Source organism: Pagrus pagrus, assembly GCF_965226575.1.
Source record: "Pagrus pagrus genome assembly, chromosome: 6".
Taxonomy (NCBI): domain Eukaryota; kingdom Metazoa; phylum Chordata; class Actinopteri; order Spariformes; family Sparidae; genus Pagrus; species Pagrus pagrus.
The window spans coordinates 7,158,538-7,182,008 of record NC_140190.1 but is presented as its reverse complement, the minus strand read 5'-3'; the positions used below and the strand labels follow the sequence as shown (position 1 = coordinate 7,182,008).

General features: G+C 42.1%; 2 protein-coding genes across 8 annotated transcripts in view; one reads left to right on the top strand and one right to left on the bottom strand.

Annotated features, from left to right (window-relative positions):
- The window catches only part of LOC311258480 (cyclin-dependent kinase-like 5), a 45,400-nt gene extending 27,009 nt beyond the window's left edge, over positions 1-18,391 (top strand). For 3 of the 7 annotated variants that reach the window (XM_084354784.1, XM_084354779.1, XM_084354780.1), the window contains 15 exons: positions 53-189; positions 280-400; positions 918-977; positions 2,952-3,042; positions 3,159-3,348; positions 5,486-5,566; positions 6,389-6,555; positions 8,372-9,413; positions 9,829-9,930; positions 10,334-10,439; positions 12,100-12,202; positions 12,439-12,544; positions 12,759-12,881; positions 14,684-14,851; positions 14,944-18,391. In XM_084354784.1, the coding sequence (XP_084210910.1) occupies positions 94-189; positions 280-400; positions 918-977; positions 2,952-3,042; positions 3,159-3,348; positions 5,486-5,566; positions 6,389-6,555; positions 8,372-9,413; positions 9,829-9,930; positions 10,334-10,439; positions 12,100-12,202; positions 12,439-12,544; positions 12,759-12,881; positions 14,684-14,851; positions 14,944-15,303 (2,916 nt within the window). In that variant the 5' untranslated portion in view covers positions 53-93 and the 3' untranslated portion in view covers positions 15,304-18,391. The remainder of the gene's footprint in view (positions 1-52; positions 190-279; positions 401-917; positions 978-2,951; positions 3,043-3,158; positions 3,349-5,485; positions 5,567-6,388; positions 6,556-8,371; positions 9,414-9,828; positions 9,931-10,333; positions 10,440-12,099; positions 12,203-12,438; positions 12,545-12,758; positions 12,882-14,683; positions 14,852-14,943) is intronic. The other 4 variants (XM_084354781.1, XM_084354782.1, XM_084354783.1 and 1 more) reach the window with 4 other exon arrangements.
- A 73-nt stretch (positions 18,392-18,464) lies between these two features.
- On the bottom strand, positions 18,465-23,062 carry LOC311258481 (retinoschisin-like). The gene is made up of 6 exons (XM_084354786.1): positions 22,981-23,062; positions 22,637-22,662; positions 22,320-22,536; positions 20,569-20,710; positions 20,289-20,484; positions 18,465-18,938 (listed from the first exon to the last, which is right to left on the bottom strand). Exons 1-6 carry the CDS (start codon positions 23,033-23,035, stop codon positions 18,786-18,788), a joined length of 789 nt encoding a protein of 262 aa, XP_084210912.1. The 5' UTR covers positions 23,036-23,062; the 3' UTR covers positions 18,465-18,785.
- Positions 23,063-23,471: the final 409 nt, after the last annotated feature.

The following is a 23,471-nucleotide window of genomic DNA, read 5'->3' as shown; positions in this document are numbered from 1 at the left end:
GCATCCCATTCCAACATGATCCTGATTTCTTCTTTGTCTCACCTCCATGCAGAAAATGAAGAGGTTAAAGAAACGACGCTACGGGAGCTCAAGATGCTCCGCACCCTCAAGCAGGAGAATATTGTGGAGTTGAAGGAGGCCTTCCGCAGAAGAGGAAAGCTGTATCTTGTCTTTGAGTATGTGGAGAAGGTAAGGCTCTTCTACAGACTGGTCCAATATGAGGTTGAGAGGTTGCGTGTGGTCACCTTCATTTTCTTGTGGTGTTTGTTTCTCTTTCAGAACATGCTCGAGCTGCTTGAGGAGTTACCCAACGGCGTGCCGACTGACAAAGCGCGCAGCTACATCTACCAGTTAATCCGAGCAATTCACTGGTGCCACAAGCATGACATAGTGCACCGGGGTAAAATCTCCCTTTTCTTACTTATTCTTCTTTTCTCCAATAAAACTGGGCGCCATCCGTGCTTTGATGTTGAGAATATAAATGTATGAATGGATGCTCACTACTCTCACGAAACAGTGGCTAAATAGGTTGTCTGACATGTTTTAACCAACCGTTCCATTGTCACAAGATGTGAGCTTTTGGGCAATTCACTAGCAGCAGAGCAGGAAAGCAGATGGCCCATGTGAGCTTTTGGCACACTGAATGCACCAGAGCAGGCATCCAAATGGCCCGTGGTATACATATGACAGTGGTATCCAGGGATTTGATGTATAAGTTATGGTATGTCTTTACAATCTGTGGACTTTGACTGCTCGAATTCAATTTCTTGGCCTCTTCGTTCGCTGCTTTTTACAAAGACGGTGTCAGATGAAAAGAATCTAATGGTTTCGGTAAGACAGATAAATATGTGGTGGCAGGAATGATGGTAATGATGATGTAAGTGTGAAGCGTGATTATGTGTGTTCTTCCTCCTCAGACATAAAGCCAGAAAACCTTCTCATCAGCTCTGATGACGTCCTCAAGTTATGTGACTTTGGTGAGCGCATCCATCAAATACTCGCACTGCAAGAGCTGTAAGGAAGGTGGCCAAACATACAAAGCTGTGATGTAAAAGGAGTATTTTCAACAGAGACTATATTTGGCTGAAACCAGTGCTTCAGAGGGGCAGCAGGCAGGCTTCATCCGGTTATCTAAAGCTTTGCGCGCAGCCCTCTCTCCTGGTTCTCAGGCTGCCGCTGTGCATTCTTCCCTCATCTCAATTGATGAAACGTGTTGGAAAACAAGAGGGTGATCACGCCTTGATTCAATCTGGTAGCGCCACAACAAAACGGGGGGGGAAACGGAAAACATGGCATAGCCAACATCATGTAGGCAATCTGGAGTGAGAGACTGAAGACCTGCTGTTTGATCTGTGTCAGCCAAAGGCATTGAGAGAGGAGACATAGGCCAAACAAACGCCGCTCTCAAGGTTTACATTTGGGACTGTGTCTTACTGCACATTTATCTTTATTGTTTTGATTTTGGATGTCGCGGCAAGCCATTTTGAGAAATGTTGAAAATGAAAAGCGTAAATAACTGCATCAGTGTATTTCAGATTGGCAATTTTTCCTTTCCAGTAAGCATTTTATTTAAAATACATATTTTCTATTTTTAAGGACACAGCAGGAAAACAAACAAAGAAACAGAAAAAAAAGACACAAACGGACATAGCACATCCTGATAATAATAAAACAGTAACCACAGTTGTGATTGAATTAAATACAGTGCAGTTTTTTCTTTAAAAAGTACAAATGTACCGTCCCAAACCGAAGACATTTTTTTTCAAACTTACTGGCAAAAGATAAGGAGCTAGTTAATCCAAGAATAGCTGTAAGCGTCCCAAAAGCTTCTGAGATATATTGAAAAATACTTTTCCAGTATTTCTAAAGTTCACCACATGACCAGAAATATGTGTTAAAGGTCCCATATTGTACAAAGTGAGAATTCTCTCTCTTTGGTTATAAAGCAGGTCTAGGTGCTTTGTAGATACTGTGAAAAAATCAAAACGCTCAATCATCGGAGAACTGCATGCATACTATATTCAAAAAAACTGTGCCTTTAAATGAGCTGCAGCAAATTACGTAAAGTTATGATGTCACAACCATTCAGTCCCTGCACGCTTGCAAAAACACCGTCAGAGCTGATGTAAAACTCAGGCCTGCGAGAGCTGGCCAATCAGAGCAGGCTGGGCTTTAAGAGACAGGAGCATGAGAAAAATAATGTGTGTTTTGAACATTAAAGCATGTAAACAAACCTGAAAATGAGCATAATATGGGACATTTGTGATCATACACTTACAGCGATTACAAACATGAAACATTTTGACAAAGCATTTGTTAATGCAGAAATCGTAAAGTGACAGAAAATGTTCCTGAGCAGCCAGTTAGTTTAGCTTAGCACAAAGACTGGAAACAAGGGGAAACAGCTAGCTCTGAAAAAAGTAGAAAAACCTAAAGCGCAATAAATAACACATTATATCTTGTTTGTTTAATACATACAAACCCCAAAGTGTTAATTGGTGAGCTTCAGATCAAAGTGCTGGTTGACTGTTTCTTAGCTTTAGACCATTGCCTTTTGTATTTATGCTTGCTAACTTGACAGACTTTCTGTATCCATTTCACTTCACTTCACTTCACTTCAACTGCAGAAATACATCCATCAGACTAGGATTATGAAAATGTATTCAGAGTTTTACGCATCATTTAATATATAAAATCTATATGACTGGATATGTGTTAAACTGCCTTAATATGGCCCCTTTTACAAGTACAATGTTTCACACAAGGTCTCCTCGTCTCTCCTATACGAGTGCAGCTTCTCCCTTCCTCAACTACTGCATAACTTCCACCTCTGAATCATAATGAGCGTCCACAGAGGTGCCTGGCTGAAGTCATTTTTAGGTGTCTCAGCATGTAGAGCATATCAAAAAGCTCCTCATTATACTCTATTGCTTCCTGTCTTCTCTTGCCAGGCTTTGCACGTAATCTCTCTGAGGGGACTGATGCCAATTACACCGAGTATGTGGCCACTAGATGGTACCGCTCTCCAGAGCTCCTGCTCGGGTACGTCCGGTGTTTTTTAACCTCTTCCAGGTTCCAGTCACCACACTGACATGTACCTACAAAAGCTATTTTTATGCCTGGCCTCAATCACCAACCCCATAAATGTGTGGTCCCAGGGCTCCTTACGGGAAGGCGGTGGACATGTGGTCAGTGGGCTGCATCTTAGGAGAGCTTAGCGATGGGCAGCCTCTGTTCCCGGGAGAGAGTGAGATCGACCAGCTCTTCACCATCCAGAAAGTGTTGGGACCCCTGCCACCAGAACAGATGAAGCTCTTCTATAACAACCCCCGCTTCCACGGGCTGCGGGTAACACTCTTTACCCCAATCCTGACTGCACTTCACACTGCTGACCCATGCTGCTCCTTTCTTCTTCTCCTCCATCGCTCTCGACTGTCTCTTTCTGCCTCCTCCTCTTCTTCTTCCCTTATTTATTTTCTCCCCGTTATGTCTCTGCACTCTCTGCTTGTTTTTTTTTTTTTCTCCTGGCTGAGTTTGCTGTGCCGTGACTGATTGGATCACAATGACTCATCGTGTATCATGTATCCTGTATGCTCTGTGAAGGAAGGCTGTGATAAGTCTTCTGTGGCAGGCTGGTGGTTCAACAGACCCGGGTCGTCATTCCCTTCCCCTGTGCCCACGCTTCAGGTTATAATTATTGGTTTGCAGACTGCCCCTCTGTGAATACCTGACAGTGAATAGGACCCTGCTTGAGAATGCTGCATTTAAAAAAAAAATTGTGGCGAATGGGTGTATGGAAAGCCTAATTTCTTCTCTGGATTCCTGCTCAGAAATATATGCCAGTTGTTTTTCTACAGTGAAGACAGGCACATGTTGGACAGGGATGCCTCTTGAATAACCATCTAGTGCCTGCTATTGTTGGTATTTGCTCAAGAAAAAAAAAAGATCCTCTTTTCTCCACAACATTTTTATGCTTGTTATCATTTAAATGAGTAGAGAATGTCACCCTTCCAACAAACCTCACCGATGGACATTCGCATTTAAGACCCTCTCTCACCATCAAATTATCTTAATGAGATCATAGAAGACCATGAAAAAAGAGAATTGTGTTTGACGCAACCACGCAAACTGTTTTTATTAAAATACTAATGCATCAGAAAACAAGAAACCACACAACACTTGTGAGTGAACACAGGATGTTTGATCGTTGTTTTATCACGTTGGCCACCTACGGTGTGCTTTCAGCAACACTTGGAAATGTGTGATGTAAAAAGAACAGCTTCTGGACGTTTTTTGGCAAACAGCAGATCCACAATAGTCAGATGATGAAAAATGCTGTCAAAATGAAAGGTTGACATAGGAAGATTGAATGTGGAAGAAAGCACATGCAACAGTGCTCTTGTGAATCAGAACAGCGTTTGCAAAAATGTAATTTCAGCAGTAGCGGCGTCCGTCTAGATCAGGATAAAATGGTCATAGTCTTGGCCTGATACATGCAATATATTTTATGAGAGCATCATCGCACTTACATGATAGGCCATGCTAATTTAGATTGGATTATTAGATATTTATTCAGAGTGATGACACAAAATAAGAGATACAAGTCAGACAGGTCACTGCATACAACACATGAAAGACAAGTATGACCCTCCAAAGACTAGCAACCACTTTTTGCAAGCCAATGCCTTTTATTAGGATTTAGATATTTTAATGCCAGGATTTACCTCCCCATTTGCAAATGTTACACCACAAAAGGTTGCCCTAACGCTATCGTCACAGAGGCACTGTCGCTACATGACGGGCTTTTGTGCTGAAAAACACCATTGTCACTGGTTTAAAGAAATACAAACAAACCGGAGTGTTTTTTTCCCCCCCGTGCACCAGAATGATAATGGGTGCAGCCGGACCAGTTCTCCAGTGCTGACATAGCACTGTGGAGATAGGTATGACTATACCAGACAATTAGGATCAGGAAATAGGAAATCCCACTGATACTGCCAAAAATGCTGGCTCATGGAGTCTATGTACCAGTCCAATAGCACATACCCTGCTATTTCCCAGCAGTGTCCCAGACACCTTTATACAACTTAACAGCATAACTGTTAACTGTTACTGCACAATTATCCACCATTGGATTTGTACATGGTATAGGCCCATACACAAAGTGCAGGTATCAGAATCTGAAAAAATGGTATCCAGTTCAGTTTCATACACGTTTCTATGAAAAACAATTATAATTTGCTGATTTTTAATGAGAATTGGCCATGCTCCATTGTCCCCTTTCCTTCTGAAGGTCAATTACAAGCCCTTTTTCTTTAAAACATGATTTATGAAAGCCTGTTGATTATACATGCCTCTCTACTCCACATTCACACTGATACTGCTGGTCTTTCTACAAATTTGTGATTATTCCTTCATTTATCACTTGGACATTTGTTGTGGCTACATTTTTGGCTCTACTATTATCCACTGTTTCTTGTTATAGTTCCCTGCTGTGAACCACCCCCAGACCTTGGAGCGGAGATACCTGGGAATCATCGGTGGAGCCCTGCTGGACCTGTTAAAGGTAGGGATCACAGGTCTGGCAAAGCTGCTGAGATGTTTCTATTTCTACCTTTTATCCTGTTTCAGTCTACTCCCTACACGCCATGAGAAAGAGAACCATAAAAATTCCCATTTTCCTAAACACGACATGTGATAATTGCATCATTAACACAGTGTTTACGTCGTGACTGCATGATGCCTATTCACTGCTTCAGCATCTCTCAGCTCATATCCCGGTTCCAGCACTGCTGTTATTGCTGTGTCTGCACTGTAAACAGGAGCTCCATGTCAAGAATGTGGGCTGTGCTTGTGCACTTGCGCTTTTCCCAGTAGATAATGACTCACTGCTAACATAATGTCATCTCAGGACTGACTTCAGCAAGGACAGACTTCTCCCTTATTACTAATCAGGCTTTCTTGAGTTGAGTTTGGAAGTTAATTTAACAAAGTACGTTTGCTAATTGATAATGCAAAAGTAGTCGTCTGTCTTATTTGTTCTATTGTTGTCCTGACGAAGCAAGAGAAGCTGCCACTACATTTTAGTTATATAACCTCACAGTTCACAAACTGTCTTCAGTTCACAGGTTTTATTTCGGGTCTATCGAGACAGGTTATTGATCCTATTTATTTGAACAAGCAAGAAGCAAATGTCACAAATCATATTTGACATCGTTGTTTGGCTTGTTTGGTGACTGTAAGACACAATTAAAAGCAGTAGCAGCCTGACTTTTATGATAATGGCGATGACTCATCAAAGCATGACTGTTTCAGTTTGCTTGCGAGGTCTGGATGTTCGGGCTGTCTCGAGGACTCAATGGCTCCCTCTGTGTGTTTCTCGCGTTAGAACCTGCTGCTGCTCAACCCGACAGAACGCTTTCTCACGGAGCAGAGCCTGAACCACCACGCCTTCCAGACCCTGCGGCTGGTGGAGCGGCCCGGCCCACCCACACCTACACCTGTACGCTCTTCCAAGAGAAAACCGCACCATGGAGACAACACCACCCCCAGCAGGTCAGCAGTGAGCACTATTGCTAGTCTAAGCTTGTCAGTGTCTCCCTGTTGTTTGGATTATTAAGTCAATGTGTTTTTCTTATGCAAATGTGACCGGTTATTTTTCAGTCAACAGGACAATTACCTGCACTGTCTGCGCCGGCCACTGTGTAGTGACAGTTATGCAGATTGTGCTGCCCTTTGTGAGAGGTGGTTGGTTTGGTTTTTATTCTGTCATGAAACATAAAATTACTCACATTTATTCATCAATCCAACGTGAAGCATGAACATAGAAACACTAAATGACACAAAATATAAAACAAAAAAGGTGTTTATGCATTAAAGCACCAGAAGCATGACACCGGAATAAAAGTTTAAATATATATTATTTCTATGTGGTCCTAGTCCTCCCCCAAAATCATGGTAACAACCAAGACAGCTTTGCCCCTGCTACATTGCCACTAACTACAGTAGATACAACAGTACTCATTATGCAAATTGTATTTTTTTTACTATAATATTAAATAACTGCACATTCAGCCGTCCTTACTCTGCTTTTGACACCTGTTTTTAAAAATTGTATTGCATTCCAACAATCTCGGCTCATCTGGGAAGTCCGTTCCAGATTTTAGCTCCCACACATTGACATTGACAATTTAGATCCAAAATAGCCTTGAAGCTGCTGTGAGTGATATATTTTTATTAAAATAAGTGTTAAACAGTGTTTGATCAGTAACACATGTCTCTCCTCCTCCTGCTCATGCAGTAAAAGAGAAAATACATTTTCTGGTATCCCTGCCCACTTCATCCAATCAGGATAGAGTTGGATGCGCAGAGAGACGGATCTTCCTGTTTGCTATTATGTCCGGCAACTACTGCTCTGCATTCATGTGGTGACGTAGAGAGGAGGGAGGGGATTGCTAACTGCAAAATGGACAGAAAGTTGGCAAAAACAACAGCAACACTTTGAGCTTTAACTCGGACTTTTGGCAGAAGTTGGATGTGGTTTGTTGGTGTTGTGATTTGGAATAGGCTTAAGCTCCCGTGCAGCTTCACTGTGTGGCTAGTGAACGAGAGAAACGTCCTGGACCCAGGGATGTAAAAGTCAGCCACATTTGGGGCTGCTGAGACAAAGTCGGGGAAATTGATGTTGTGAAAAGTTTTGGAAAATGTGCAGTCAGGAGTGGAGCAGCTCTCCTTGTTAGATGTTAGATCTATCCTGCAAAATCCTTTGAATTAACCTAATCTTGCTGCTTGTTTAGAATGTATTTATTTATAACTTAACATTAGCTTACCTTTGTGATTTGAAAAGGTCAGCTGCTTGAAATACAACAAGGCGTGTGTACTGTGTGTTAAGCACAACAGCATCTAAATGAATTAACTATGTGGGCAGTAAGTTGAGATCACGATGTCTCAACTTGCTGTTGGAGAGGAGAGCAAAAAAATACAGCTGGTACTGGAGTATCGATACTGTGGAAAATGAGTATTGAAAAAATTTCAAATATTCAGTATTGATATGTATTGATATTCTAATACTAATTCCAACACAAATTGCAGGTAACTTATAGAAATTTGGGTTGAGCAAGTTTAATATTTGTGGCACAAAATGTGACGTGAGTCTAGTTTCCACTAGCCATTGACTTGATTTTGACACTTTTGGGTCAACGACACATTTTGAACTCACTAACAAAGCTGAGTCATCAGCATAGAGAAAAGGCCCACAATCAAGGAAGAGTAGGTGTCCAAGAATTGATCCCTGTGGAACACCACATATTGCTTAATATGAATGTTTGGTCTATAGTATGTTGATGTTTCATTTCTTTCTGCACTTGCTCAGGAGCCATGGGGGTAAGAGCTCAGGAAGCCACCGCTCCAGCAGCAGAGAGTGCTCCAGCTTACCCCGGCATGAAGACCTCCACCCCAACAACGATGGCTTTCTCAACGGCAACATGCCTGCAGCGATCAACCTCAGTCCCACTCTGCATCCCAAGAACTACCAGCCGCAGATCTACAACCACTCCACCTCGTGCAACATGGACCTGGCCAGCAGCAACCTCCCTCATCTGCTCAGCCCTGGTGAAGCCAAGAGCAAGGGCGACTTCGAGATGAACCTGGGGTCCAAGGTGTCCGACGGCCCTGGAGCCAAGTACCTCAAATCCAACTTCCGCTCGCAGCAGAACCGCCATTCTTTTGTTGAGGGGAAGACCAACACGCTTCAATCTGGGGAGAAACACAGTCGACACAGCTACATGGAGGCCCACAGCTCCACGCCCTCCTCCTCCAAGTTCGCCTACCTGAACTTGTCCAAGAGCTATGGCACGCTTAGCGATGCCAAGTCGGTGGGGAACTTAAATGATGTGCATCTTTATGCGGATGAGCCTACATCTCGATATTTTCCCTCAAGCTGCCTGGACCTCACAGCCCCAAGCAGCCCAGCACCCCGCCGGGTGGACAGGCTGGGACCTGGCGCAGCTGGCAGAGGAAGCATGCGGGAGAGAGAGAGCAACACCCTGGACTCATCCTATAGGCGCTCCTCCACCCGCCACAAGGCCTCAGAGGAGGCCAAGTCACCAGATTCCCTAGACCCTGGGGACAGTGGCGTTGAGAGGAGCCACGCTCACTCTCTTTCCGCCCCACATGACCCTCTAGCTTACGGTCAGGGATACACCAGCCCCTTCTCCTCCCAGCAGCGACCGCACCGCCACTCCATGTACGTACGGAGGGACCACCAGAGGACACACGGGGCGGATGAGGGGCTGGTGGTAGGGCAGGGCGTCCCCACCAGAGCCAGCAGCCTCCAGCTCCTGTCTCCACAGCTGCAGCACCGCACACTGCCTCGCCACTCTGGGGGCTCCTCCAGAGAGGAAGACATGAGTAGGGTCAGTCATCAGCCCACATCAAACCTCACCAACTTTAAGGAAAGCCTAGGCCTACATGATCTAATCATATCATAAATGCCTACACCAGGTTGTGTTGGATAACTGTGCCTCAGTCTCAGTTTCTACAACAATGCAGCCAGGATTTATTCTGGTGGCATCTGAAAATATCATGATCTGTGTTTAGGTTTCCAGCCAGATCTTGTTAGTCAGTTTCCCATGTTTGATGGACTGGCAGGATTAACATAACTGCAGCTTTGTGGCTTTCTTGTTAGTATATACAGTAAACCATGTTGCCTGTATATTTATATATACTGTATATACACATATAGTATATATAGTGTGTGCGTGTGTGTATTTGTATGTGCGCGCTGCAATGCTGAGCTCACATCATGCTTCATCATGTCTCCATTAACAGAGCGAACAGGCACCCACTGAGGTCACCCACAGCAGACCCCCAATAAGGGACTCCACAAGGGACAACACCGCATCTTTTCACACACAGCGGCAAAAAAGCGAGGTCCGACATTCTGCCTGCACCCACCATTCCCCACCCACATCCGCACTCTCGGTAGACTGGATGTGGGTGGATACTGCTGTCATGAACTGCTCTTTCTCTCTCTCTCTTTCTCTGTCTCTGCGCATCAGATGCCTCTTCATTTTCTCTGTGTGCTTTGCTTCCCTTTAATGTGACTACTTATGATAGCGCAGTCAGGCTTGTCATCGGAGCACATTTCAGTTTGATTCTGGAAAACATTTATAGCCTCTACAGATGTTGTTTTATTGTAATGACCACTTGTAAATCAATACGCCTTCTCCTTCTTTCTGTTCTTTCAGGTAAATAAAAATAGATCACATGGTGAGGTATGCAAAGCAGTGTAGCCCTTAGTTTTTGTGTGACTAGGTCTTCTGTTGTGACTCAGGTTGGCTTATATCATGACCAGCAAACAGAAGACGGGGGCTCTTCCAAAGAGAACCGCAACATCTACAGTGAATCCATGCCAAGGAGGGTGGGCAGCTTCTACCGAGGTTGGTTTAGTCACACTGATTTCACTGGCCATGTTTTTCTTTCTTTCTTTCTTTCACTGCACTGTGGAGATCGAGATGTCAGTTCAGTTTTAAGGTTCAGATACTTGACTGCTTTTTACTGCAGTTGACAAAATCATTTCTTCAAATCAGTGTCCATTGATCAGGTCCTCAGACACATACAATTTTCTAAATCTTTCAAAATCTGAACACAAAACAAACAGTTTTGACAAAGATTTATTGTATTTGGTTATGGAACAAGACTGAAGGTCTGCAGCCATGCTAGTGATTCTGTGAGGCTGTACTTAAAGGAACAGTTCACCCTAAAATTACTCATTATCTACTCAGCCCCATGTCAGTGGAAAATCAGGTGATGTTTTGTGGTCCACAAAACATTTGTGGAGCTTCACAACAAAACAGCTTTGCAGCATTCTCCTAAACAAGTGAACTAGCTAGGGTCTTGTTTTAAAACATAAAATAAATAAATAAATAAATAAAACATAAAATGGCTCTATACAGCTCATCTGGCATAATCCAAGTCTCTGGAAGCCCCAAGATACCAAATTAACTTGAAAAGACGTCATTTAAAACTGAAATCTTTACGCATTTGTCCCTGAGCGAAAGTGCTGAGCTTAATCGCACATTGAAATAACAAGTTTTTTAAATCAGATTGGGATCTCAGGGCTTCCAGAGACTTGGATTAAGTTAGATGGAGCCTTTTATTTGGTTGTAGTTTTTTACTTTTTAAAACTGTCCTCATCTACTTGCAGAATGCTGCAACAACAGTTTTTGGTCATAAACCAAAATATTAGATAAACTATATGTTTGACTCGACGATGATGATGATGATGATGATGGTGCTAAAAAGTTGAGGGATATCCAAAGGTATTATAATTTATGTGTCTTTTATTGTTGGCTGTATGAATCTTAGTGACATATTTCAAAGCAATCCATTGGAAAAGAGAAGGAGGACCGACCAACTGAGATTGCCAACCTTAATGCTACATGGCTAAAAATGTACATTTGTTTCTGATTAGGATCAAACTTGGCCAGAATTTAAACAATAGAAAAATACTGTATATCGACTTTTTTTTTAGTGTGCTACTAATGTACCCGTAGCTGTTTTTTTTTAATTATTCTGCTGGCATGAGGACAATTCAGGTGAAAATTGGAACTTGCCTCTGTTGCTTTGAGTCCATTCATGTCGGTGCCCTAGATACACAGGGGTACTTTAGTACACTGGCTGTCTGCCACATTCCCTTTGATATTATCATAAAACACACGATAGAGCTTCCATAGTCTACACAGCGGCTTTAATGAACTGGAGTTAATTGTTGACTGTTGCTGTTGCAGAGATATCTGCTGAAGTTAGCATGCTAACCAGTTAGCCCCTTCCTGTTCCGGTCCAAAGCTCCAGCTCCAGCTCCAGCTGCGTAAACACAAAACAGTCCAGGCTAACTGAGCTAATTAGCTAAGGGCAGCTACAGCTAGCAGCAGTTAGCAGTAACTCTGCTGCCCCCCATTTGTTTTCTAGTATGAAATTGACAGATGGCCAGTTCTTAAATAATGCAGCTTAAGTAAATACAATACATTAAATGCCAGAGCATATACCTCTGTACATCAACAATTGAATGGAAATATTTGTTGTGTGTGTGTTGAACAGTCCCTTCTCCCCGGCCAGACAACTCCTTCCACGACAGCAGAGGTCAGAGCCGGGCCGGGGATGGAACGAACCACTCCAAACGTCAGCCGGCATTTGACCCCTGGTAATTATCCCCACTTCTCAAACAGATCATAGGTTTTTCTGTTGTTGTTTTGTTTTTTTTTACCAAAGAATAGCATCTCCAAATGAGGTTACCTTGACAACAACACATATTTGTTCATTGTACATTGGTGTGTGAAACAATTATCTAGTGGATTAAATTTACACTGGTCACATAACATGGTCAGTGGCCAGTTCTCTTTGGGACATCACGCTCAGCATCCTTTGTTTTATTTTCAGGACTGGCCCAGATACCGTCGTGTTGAACTCCTCTGAGCCATCCAAAGAAAAGGAGAAGCAGGGTTTCTTCAGAGCAATAAAGAAGAAGAAGAAAAAATCTCAACTGGTAACTTGCATGTTAAGTACTTGTGAGGATGTACAGCCATGTCTGGATGCACTATTTTCATGCATATGTCCTTTGACATCTGTCTACGTACTGTATCTCCTCCTCTGCTTTTCAAATGTTTCTAGCACCTTTACACAGATGTAAAGTCATTTCTCCTTGTTGTCGTGTGCATCATGTTTCCCTGTGCCACCGTTCATGTGCCTCTATATTCCAGATGCAAGTCCCTGAGGGAAGGCCTCCTGTCATCAAGAAATGTCTTTTCCCTCTGTTTAGCCCAAAGAATAACAAAAAGCATAGTTCCTCTGTGAGAGTCCTCCCTGTAGTGTCCTCTTCCATGGTACATGCTGTTTTACACTATCCTACTCACCTCCTAACTCCACCCATCTGACACTTGCATGAACGCACAACAATAATCAAGACTACTACATTCACGTTAAGCTTGTTTTCTGTGGATTTCTTGATCATTATGTAAAAATCATTCATGTGATAATAAGTTGTCAACATGGACCAGTCAGATCCATCGATGTAGGTTAGGGGCGTCAGGATTTTGAAATTGAAATCAATCGAAATTAGCTTTCGATTTCAGTGATTGTTATAAAAAGCTAATTTCGATTGATTTCAATCAGTGATTCTCCCCGTTTCTTTTCTCCACCCATGTTTATTTTCGCTCGTCAGCTCACACACGCCTGAGCCAGCACCACTAACAACAGCAGAGCAGCTGTGCTAAATCAAACAAATGTGTGACATGGTGATGTAGTGTGATGTCACAAAGTCACTGAATCAAAGGCGGGACTACTGACGAGGCTTTCAGGAGCAGTGTTTTCTGTGGGAGAGAGGAGCTTCTGCTGGTGTGGACTTTGACCTTTTTAACTTTCAAGATCTTTTACAAGCACAAGAACAAATATAGAATAATGTAGGAAAGGAAACAAATAGAAAGGCACAGTAGGTCTCCTTTAAATGATGCAAATGCAAAATGATGCATGAATGTTTACATTATTGATAACTTTTCATTATATTGATTAGAAAAAAATGGATCTTACTTCCGGAAATTTCACTTAAATGAAGCACCAGGCTATTCACAAGTCTTTGTCCAGTTAAGCGAATGGATCTGGCTGGTCGTCTCTGTGTTCGTTGCATTTGATTCTGATCAGTCGACGCTGATTTCAGCCGCAGCCCTAACAGCATGTCTCTGGCTATGAGCTGAGGATGAACGAGAGCACTCGACTTTTGGTTAAGCACATGAGATTTTTGTGTGCCTGGTTACCCTCACGTGAAGCTTTACTGTTTACCCACATCACACAGCACCATTTGATCTACTCCTCTGCCACTCCAAGTGTATCTGAACCTGCCTGCGGCTTGATTATAGAGCATAGATCAGTAAGGAGGAGGGAGGAAATTAGTTGCTAAATATAAAGGCAACAACATTTTGACATGTTAAACTGACTGCTGTCTCAGTGGTAGTAATGGTTCAGCAGACACAGGTGTTTGGACTCTTTCTTCCCCTCACATTTCTATTTATATGTGACAGACTGTTCAGATGCTGAGAGGGGGTTAAAGCTGATGACAGAGCACAAATAAACGCAATCTGGCCAGGAGGAAGCAGGCAGTCAGACTCAGAGTTGTTGGAAAATAGTGTTTGCTGCATAAACAGGAGATAATTTGGAAATACTGAGGCATTGTATATGTCATGGATTGTAAAAAAAATCACCCAAAATCTTCTTTTTTCAATCATAAACAAGAGGAGTCGTCTCTTTTCTTCCTCAGATCAGTGAATGTTTAGGGTTTCTGGCAACAGATGCATGTCATGTTTTTTTAATTTGTATGACTTAACTGCACAACGGCCTATTAGCAAACACAACTTCAGACTTATGACCAGAGTAAATTAACACATGTGAAGGACAACATGAAACACATGATGTCTAAAGGACATTTTTGAGGTCTTTCTAATAAACCGTGTTTCTGTGAATAGGTGAAAATTTTCAGCATGTGGTGGAAATTAGTAAAAAATTGAATTAGCACATTTATGTTTCTTGTCCTTTACATTGTGTTGACCCACCTTGGTCATATAGTTAAAGTGATAAAGTTTTAAAGTGTTAGTTTGGACAGGTTACATGATATTTTCTAAATGATGTGTGAAAGGTTCCTAATGAAGGGGTGGACACGGTCATCCAGAAGTCCTCCAGGTCCTCCAGCCACCAGAGCAGCCGCCACAGGAGCCGTGACAAGAGCAGAGACCGGGACCAAGAGCGAGACCGAGACAGGGACAAGGACTGGCCTCCTGAGAAACTGTCCGATTCACACTCGCCGGTACGTCCCTAATGAAAAATTAAAGTATTTTCTTGATGCGGGTTGTTTTAAAACGTTTGATTTAAAATGTGATGTGTCATGTCCCCTCTCAGAGTCAGCCACTCAAGTCTCTGCGCAAGCTCCTGCACCTTTCGTCCTCGTCCTCCAACCAGACCGCACAGTCTGACATGCGCTACCAGCCGCTGCCTAATTCAGCCTCCGCTCAAGCTGGATTCACAGAAAGCCGGGGTCACTCAGGGGTCAGCACGCCCCAGCTGAAGAGCCGACAGGCAGCCTACCCGATGCCCGGACAGCTCGAGTCCGGCTGGCACACGTCTGCCCTCGGCCGCCCGGAGGGAAACCCTTACCCGGAGCAAATGAGCATCAAGGGCGGCCAGAACGGGCACGGCTTCGGACGCCCCTCCAGGTCTCGTATGCCAAACCTCAACGACCTGAAAGAGACGGCTCTGTGATCTCGGTCACCCTGCAGCTCTCAGATCCACTTCAGACTCCTCCGTTTCCCCCTCTGTTGCTCCTACATGTCCCTTGCGTAACAGTACACCTGCTGAAAACACACACACACACACACACACATACACACACACACACAAAAAAAACCACAGATACCAAACGTTCAGTTTTAAACATTGCTTGCAAACAGGCCAAAAGCCTTTTTATGTCTTCATTTTTTTAAAGCTTCCATGTTTGATAGACTTTATATTATTACTTCTGTAATTCTGACTATAATTTGTATTATAAAGTAAATATATTACAAATTAAATATATATAAATGGATAGATAAAGTGTAGATTTTAAGTGTAAGTATTTTTGTTTCTATTCGATATAGAAATCTAGTACATTTTACTGCGTAGTATTTCCTTAAGACTATCTAAGGCATTCTAAACAAATAAAGTTTTATCAGTTGTTACAATAGAGATTGGTAACGTCAGTAACTTTGCATTGTGTTCATCTCACCCAGGATTGTAAACTCTTCGTCCGAGCTGTCTTCGCCTCTGGATGTGCTCTGTCACTTTGGTTACAGATGCTCAAACGTGCAACTGCGAGTCCAGGCAGTCTTGTTCTTGAGAGTTATAGCTGTAGTGCAATTTCTTCTGAGTTGGCACTGACAATCTATGAAGCTTAAATCGATTTGTTCCTTTTTTTTTTTTTTTTAGGATATTTAGGTTTTTATGTCCTTTTGTATTGCAGCCATTTTAGACACTATGGTGCCATAAAACAGACAGAAATCTTAACTTACGCCGCCCTCTGTAGGAGATAACGAAGCACTGCATCTGCTGAGATTAACATGCACTAATAACTAACATTTAGGCACTGACTCGTCATGCATAATACGTATGAATCATCATTTTCATATATATTATTAACAGATGTTATACAAGTGAAGCTATGGTTAAACCTCAATCATTTCAAAGACCACACATATAATAACTGCTCCTTACACAGACTATACCCACGATCCTTTTGGTAGTAATATGATCGGAAACTACATTTACTGACATGTTAATAGATGTGAACGTGTTATCACACACCCTTGTGGATGAATTAAACAGTAATAAAACCTTGATATAGATCCAGTTAAGGGAAAGCTTATACTGAAGGATGCTTCACTCTGACGACTTCTACCAGGACTCAAAGAGGTCTGTTTGTTGCGTATTTCTTACTTAAAAGATTTCACAAACAACTTCCAAATGGTTGTACTTGTCGAATCAGTTAAAGAAATGTACAAAATGCATCCAAAATATTGTACAAAGTTTAACTGCTGTAAAAATTGGATTTTTTTATAACATTATTTGCTTTTTGTTTTGTGAGAAAGTAATTCTTACAGCAGCTAGAGGAACACAAAAGCCATTCTGGGTGTACGAGTGCAGTGATTCTCAACCTTTTTGTGTGTGACGTACGCTCACAGTCCCCTTTATCAACACCACCCATCATGTCCCGATGTGTTCGTTTGAATTTATCATAAACTACATCATATTTAACACTATTGACGAAGTGTGTATTATTAGTGTTTTTTATACAGTTGAACTGTCAGTGTTGGTCGGTGTGGTCAAGTTTACATTTGTATCGCTCCCACTTGGAGGGGCAGAAGTTTTAACCATCCAGTACTTTTAGCTGGTTAGCTAGCTTTAGCTGTCTGATCCATTTCTCAAATTATTATTAGCTATTTCAACCATTTTCCTTTTAACTAGCAATTTCCATCGTTCATCCATTCCTTTCAGCTCTTTTACCATTTGCAAATTACATTTATGGTAGCTAACATTTTAACCTTTGTCCATTACTTTTAGCTAACGCTTTTAACTGTTGAACCATTTGAACTATTTATTTATTACTCTTGGCTATTCTAACCATTTATCGATTATTTTTTTAGCTGTTTCATTCATGTACCTTTTACTTTTAAGCTAATTGAATAATCTCCCCGCTTGCCTATTTTTTAGCTTTTCACCATTTGTCCATTACTTTTATGCTAGCTAACTATTTCCAGTTACTTTTAGCTATTAATTTCAGCTTTTCATCCATTTCTTTAAGCTTCTTCATCATATCTCCATTTCTTTTAAGCTAGCTAACAGACTACTTGTCCGTTGCTTTTAGCTGGATATTTAAACCATTTGCTTTTGACCAGCTGTTTCAACTGTTTAACTGTTTATTCATTACTGTTAGCTATTTCAACCATTCGTCTAATACTTTAGGTAACTTTCAAGACTTGTCTGCCTGCTTGCTGACTTTTCACGCACTCTTAATAACAACGAGTAACAAATATTCAGGTATTACAGCTTACTCAATATGTTCAGCTACTCTGCAGCTTTCCCATGTAACCCCATGCAGCTGTACCCCCCTGGGCTTCACGTACCCCTGGTTGGGAATCACTGTGCTAGTGTATTTTTAACTGATTGAACACACTGAGTCACTTGGGACAAGCTTTGAGAAATCTTAAACCACAGTGGGGGCCGAAGCTCTGTACTGTAACATTGTTTTCTGTCTGGGATAAAGTGCCATGAAAGTAGCTTGGCAGGAACACTGTAAGCTTTTTAAATGTTGCACTTTGAAGAGACGTTGTGGCTCAGCAATATTGCTCTGACTCTGTAAATTCTTCCTCACTTCATGTTCATCATGTGCGCAGTGTGTGAAGACTGAAAAGACCCGCAGTAACACACTGAGTCCAAACATGACCGTATCGTATTGTGTACTGTGCATCTGTAGGGACTCTGCACACTCTGTATTTGACACAATACATTTCTCTCTTTGGATTATTGTTTTGCTGAAGGAGCACTGTGTATTATATTAATACTGACGTGTGACTACTTGTTTGGTAATATTTATAACAGAAGATGTTTATCAACTGTTTAAATTAAATCAAGTATTACGTTTCTGCTTTTATTACAGACACAAATTGGTAGCATAGTCAGTGTTTATCTGCTTTTTTTTTCAACAGAGCATTTACATGAGAACATAAACCCACAAATGAATGCTTAACAATTTTAGAATATTCATGTTTACATATGTAATAGTAAATCTCAAATAAAACAAACTCATTTGATTTGACTCTTAACCTGTCGAATATTTTCTTTTATCATAGCTTGTGACTTCGATTCAAAGACGATCAAATCTTGACTTTACTCCTGTAACTTTATTGAAGGTAACATTGCCTCGAAATTGGATTTTTGAACTGTAAATCCCCTGTATGCTTCAAGAAAGGTGTCCAATTTTTGTTCTTACACAGTAAAACAATTACTTTATACAGACTTTAAGACAAATAAATAGTGCATCAAAGGACACCAAAAATGTCCTCCTGCCCAGGCTTAGTTTGCCTCCAGCATCACCAAATAAGACAGACATGATTGATCTTTCGGTGTTGGACCAAATGTCCCCCGTTTGGCAAGCGGCAGGTTGGCAGGGGAAGGATGGAAAGTGAGGGAAAGAGTCGGCCGAGTGCACTTCAGGAGCACTTGTTCATGCACATCAGCAGCTCCATCCGCATGGCGATGCGGGTGTGCCAGCCCAGCGGCAGCAGGCGGATGTAACGAGCTACGATGGGCGGGCGCAGCAGGTTCTGTACGGTGGAGGAGCGGTCCGAGTTCCCATAGAAGACCTGAAGAGTAGAAAGTAAACCACATGTAAAGATACGTGAGATCACTCTATCATCATGTCTGTAGGGATCAATTCCCTCAGTCATGTGTGCTGTTGTATTGAGTTTCCTTTCTGGTTTATACTTAAAACACTCTTGTCCTTTTTTCCTTTTTTTTTGTCTTTTCATTAATGTCCAAACTTAAAGATATTCACTTTACAATTATAAAACAGAAAACAAGCAAGTCTTCACATTGGACAAGCTGTAACCGAGGACTGTTTATCCTATCCGGCTATCAATGGGTTTTCTCTTGTTCCTTGTTAAACTCTGAAAACTGTAAAACCAAACCTATGTTAAACTCTGTCATGTCGTGTTGCCTTTTCCCTCAAGTGCAGTAAAACAAAAGTGCCCGGCCAACCCTTCAGCCTGACATGTTCATCCGTTTATTTCATTTTCTCATACAAGCTGGGACCACTGAGTCAGCGTGAAGCAAGTAAGCATGATTAACAGAAGCTGACAAGTCTAAAATATTACTACCAAGCGGAAAACTTTATCCGATCTGAAGGTCAGTGACGGTGATAAGTTGCACTGAATCTGTTCGGATCAGAGAATATGAAAGACAACTTATTCTTTTGACAAAGGAAACAATTCATTTGGAAATTGAACTCCAGTACTGAGGCGGGATTATTTAATTTAAAGAGAAATATAACTGAGGAAACAGGGAGTGATATACAGTATGGTGAGGTTTTGTTCTGGATCATTAGTTTCAATAGAGGACACCAACAGAAGAGTTATGTGTCAGTGTTAGGGTGCCCCTTTAGACTGACAACAGGGCTGAACGTTGCTATAACACCTTCATTAACATTAATTGCGTCCGACTCTGTGTGGTGTATGTTCATGTATTCAAACTCTCCCACACAGAAGCCCACTGTAATGCAGGTAAAAGCTTGGTGTGAGGCGAGTTGTGACCTTGACCTCGATCTGCTAAACAAAAGAAGGCATTGTGAGGTTTCCATTGCTGTGTTTCCTTAATAAAGTAGTGTGGGTAAATGATCCATGCGTGCTGCTGTGGTGGTGAAACAAGACAGATCAGGGAGGATGAAGCAAACCCTGAACACAAGGTCAGTGTTTCAGTTTCTCGTGATAGTCACGATGTACAGTAGGATGAGTGAACGCCCTCAAGGTCGTCTTAGGAAGTCTGTGCGGCAGCATCAATGACTCCGCAATTATGTAACATCAACGACTTTTGAAAGAGTCAAACTGACTCAGCAGTCATGAATGTGCTGCAAAGCTATTCATATTAATAAAGTGTATCAAGAGTCACAAAGTTTTACTGCACAAGAGCCCAACACTGATGCTACTCTGTGTGCTTACCCTGTTGTTTCCTGTCTGGTCTTTATAATAGATCCAGTTGAGGGCTTCCACAGTGCGATACTGGATGCTGTATTTGGTGATCCACTCATCGGCGTCACAGCGACCCTGGGTCAGGATGCCAGACACCACACCCACCTCCTTCAGGTCAATCTGGATCCACTGATACTGGTCGTTAAACTTGGAGAGCCACGCACACCTAACAGAAACAACACATATATAGTATAAGCTTTTAGTTATATTCGCCGATGATAACAAGAAGAAGTAGGTTTTCAGGACCTACCCAAAGCCTTGGTTGTTAAGGCGAGCCTTGGTGGGCATCCAGGAGGAGTACCAGCCAGCGTACTGTTCCTCATTGGAGCAGCTGATCTGGTCTGATGTCACGGATCCAGATTCAAAGCCCAGAGCTTTATGGTAAGGGCATTCTGTGGAGGACAGACGTGCAGTTTACTGTGGCAGTCAAACCTTTTAATGGGGAAGATTCAGCCAAGATTTGATCTGACATTTGTTTGCGTTCCCCTTTTGCATTAAATAATTTCAAATAAATGTTGAAACCGATCGGTTGTTGCAAGACTCTTGACTGACTTGCAAACCGAGCAATGTCCACTTCCTCTGTTACCATTTATGAGCCACTCAGAGTCACCACAGTATGTGAATACTGACATTATGCCATGGCTATGTTCACGTCTAATTCATTAAAGGATAAGTTCACCCCAAAATGACAATTCAGTCATATCCACTCTCTACCCTACTCGTTTCGCAGTCCACAAAACATTTCTGGAGCTTCATAGCACTGCGACATTCTCCTAAACAGCTGAAGTAGATGGGGACATGTTTTAAAACATAAAAAAACAACTGATAATAAAACATAAAATGTCTCCAAACAGTTAGTATGGCGTAATCCAAGTATCAGGAAGCCCCAGATCCCAAAATTGATTTAAAAAGACGTTATTTTCACTGTTTTTAAGGCTGAAATCTTCATTGTAGCTGCTAGGCTAAAAGTGTTAGCATGCACCCGTCTGAACTGAATGCAAGCGCTCAACCTTGCACCGAGGATGTAAATAACGTCTCTTCAAATCGATGTGGGCAGACTTGGATTAAGTCTGACGAGCTGTATGGAGCCATTTTATGTTTTTTCTGTTGTTGTTTTTTTGTTTTAAAAAAAGTCCCCATCTACTTCGGTAGTTTGTGAAAATGCTGCATCACGGTTTTACAGTGGAGCTCCAAAAATGTTACATAGACTACCATCAGCACGAGGGTGAGTACATGATGACTGAATTTCAATTTTGAAGGAACTTATCCTTTAAAAAGTTTGACGCATGTTTAGAGTGGAAATACAAAAGAAATCCAGTTCACAGAGCCTCAACTGAGCAACAACAACATGCTGTATACTCTCCCATGAAATGTTCTGACCGGCCTTCCTGCTCGTGGTGTTCTTGCTCAAACTAAAATCCGATACTACGAAGGATTGCGTGATAAGGCGGAAGATGACGATGGGGACATCATCTGATGTGTGCTGCTTTGCCCAGTATCATGCAATTAGGTGAAGGGCACGCCCTATTTTTGGCTCCCTAATCTGCTCATCACATTCTTTGCACAGGTAATAAGATTATCCAGCAGCGTTTGCCCTTCCAGGCGTCTTTCTCACAGTTGTTCATTTCTGCAAACCAAACTGTCACTATCTCCGTAACAGATCCGAGCCCCCTTTAACACTCAGGTTGAAAAATGTCAGGATCATAGAAGGTGAATCGTGCAACCACTGCAAAGACTGAGCCAAGATTAGACAGAGTGCATATGAGGACAGAGCCAACAGCACCAGCTGTGTGATCCATCACACCAGCTGGAGCTCTCTTTGTCCACGAGACACCTCAAAAATCCACAGGAAACAGCTCCGCCTGTCATTTATCTTTACATGTGTCATGTTCCCTACCATGTCATTGTCCTTTGCATACTGTTCACTCCCATTTATCACTTTTTAAAAAAAAAAAAAAGCTTACTGGCCCCTCATTAATAACCTTTAACATGTGACCTCACCTGGCATGCAGTTCAGCAGGTGAGCCTGAGGTGGCGGCGGAGGTGGCAGCGGTGTTGACAGGATAGTCGGGATGATGGAGGGGAGTCGTGTGGGTGAATCAGCAGATTCACAGTCACAGGTGCAGGCTTTCATGTTCCGCGTCAGCGTCTCCATCACCTGCTGGTCTTCCTCCTGCAGCTCCTCATCCTGGACAACCTCCTGGGCAGCCTCCTCCTCCTCCTCAAGGACACGCAGGGAAGAGTAAATACTGAGTTTGCTCACCAATCAAGATCACATTTTAAACTTCACTCAGGGGGTTTATTATTGTTGCTCTTACCTCCTGGGAGTGGACAGTGATCAGGGCTGTGCCACATCAATAGATGCATGAAATGTAGAAGTAGATGGGTAAATTAAATGTGAAAGCTAAAGTTTGCAGAAGAAACTAGAAGAAATAAACACAAATTAAGATGATTGACAATTTAATTTATGAATCGTTTGCAGGTATTTTAATGCGATTAACATGACGAACAAATATCTCAGATCATTCTGCATGATTTGTATGTAGATAACCAGAATATAGTTGCAAAAAAGACACAATAAACAAGGCAGAACAGTGAGTATATTCCTGATTTGGCATCATGATGTAATAATATCCCCCCTTACAGGTGCACAGTGACTTACCCTGAGTTAGAAGCAGGAGGAACAGCACAGCAGCACATCGAACAGTGGCCTCCATCTTCCTCGTCAACTGTGCTGGAATGAGTGTGTGATACCCAACGCCTGTGGATAGGATTAGAGTAATCCACGTGCCCGTGATGGCCTTATCTAATACTCTTTATTGGCCCAGACACCTCCCTCAGGCTTGTCTTATTGTACCGCACCTGTGTTGAACACTATCACTTGATAAATCAAGAATGAGCTATCAACATTACAACCTACTGGTGTGTTTGAATACGTGGATGACATGTTAGACGTCTCAGTTGACACCATTGACGATGGCCTGGTTCTCCCATTTGTGCCGTCATCTGTACATAGGCTGTCACCATCATCTGTTACTCATCTGTTACAATATAATATACTTATTCTAAAAAGTATAGTTTGGGTAATACATTATTTTTTCTCCAAATGCCCATGTCATGGTCTTCAGCACCACAGGTGTTCAATTCTCTTAA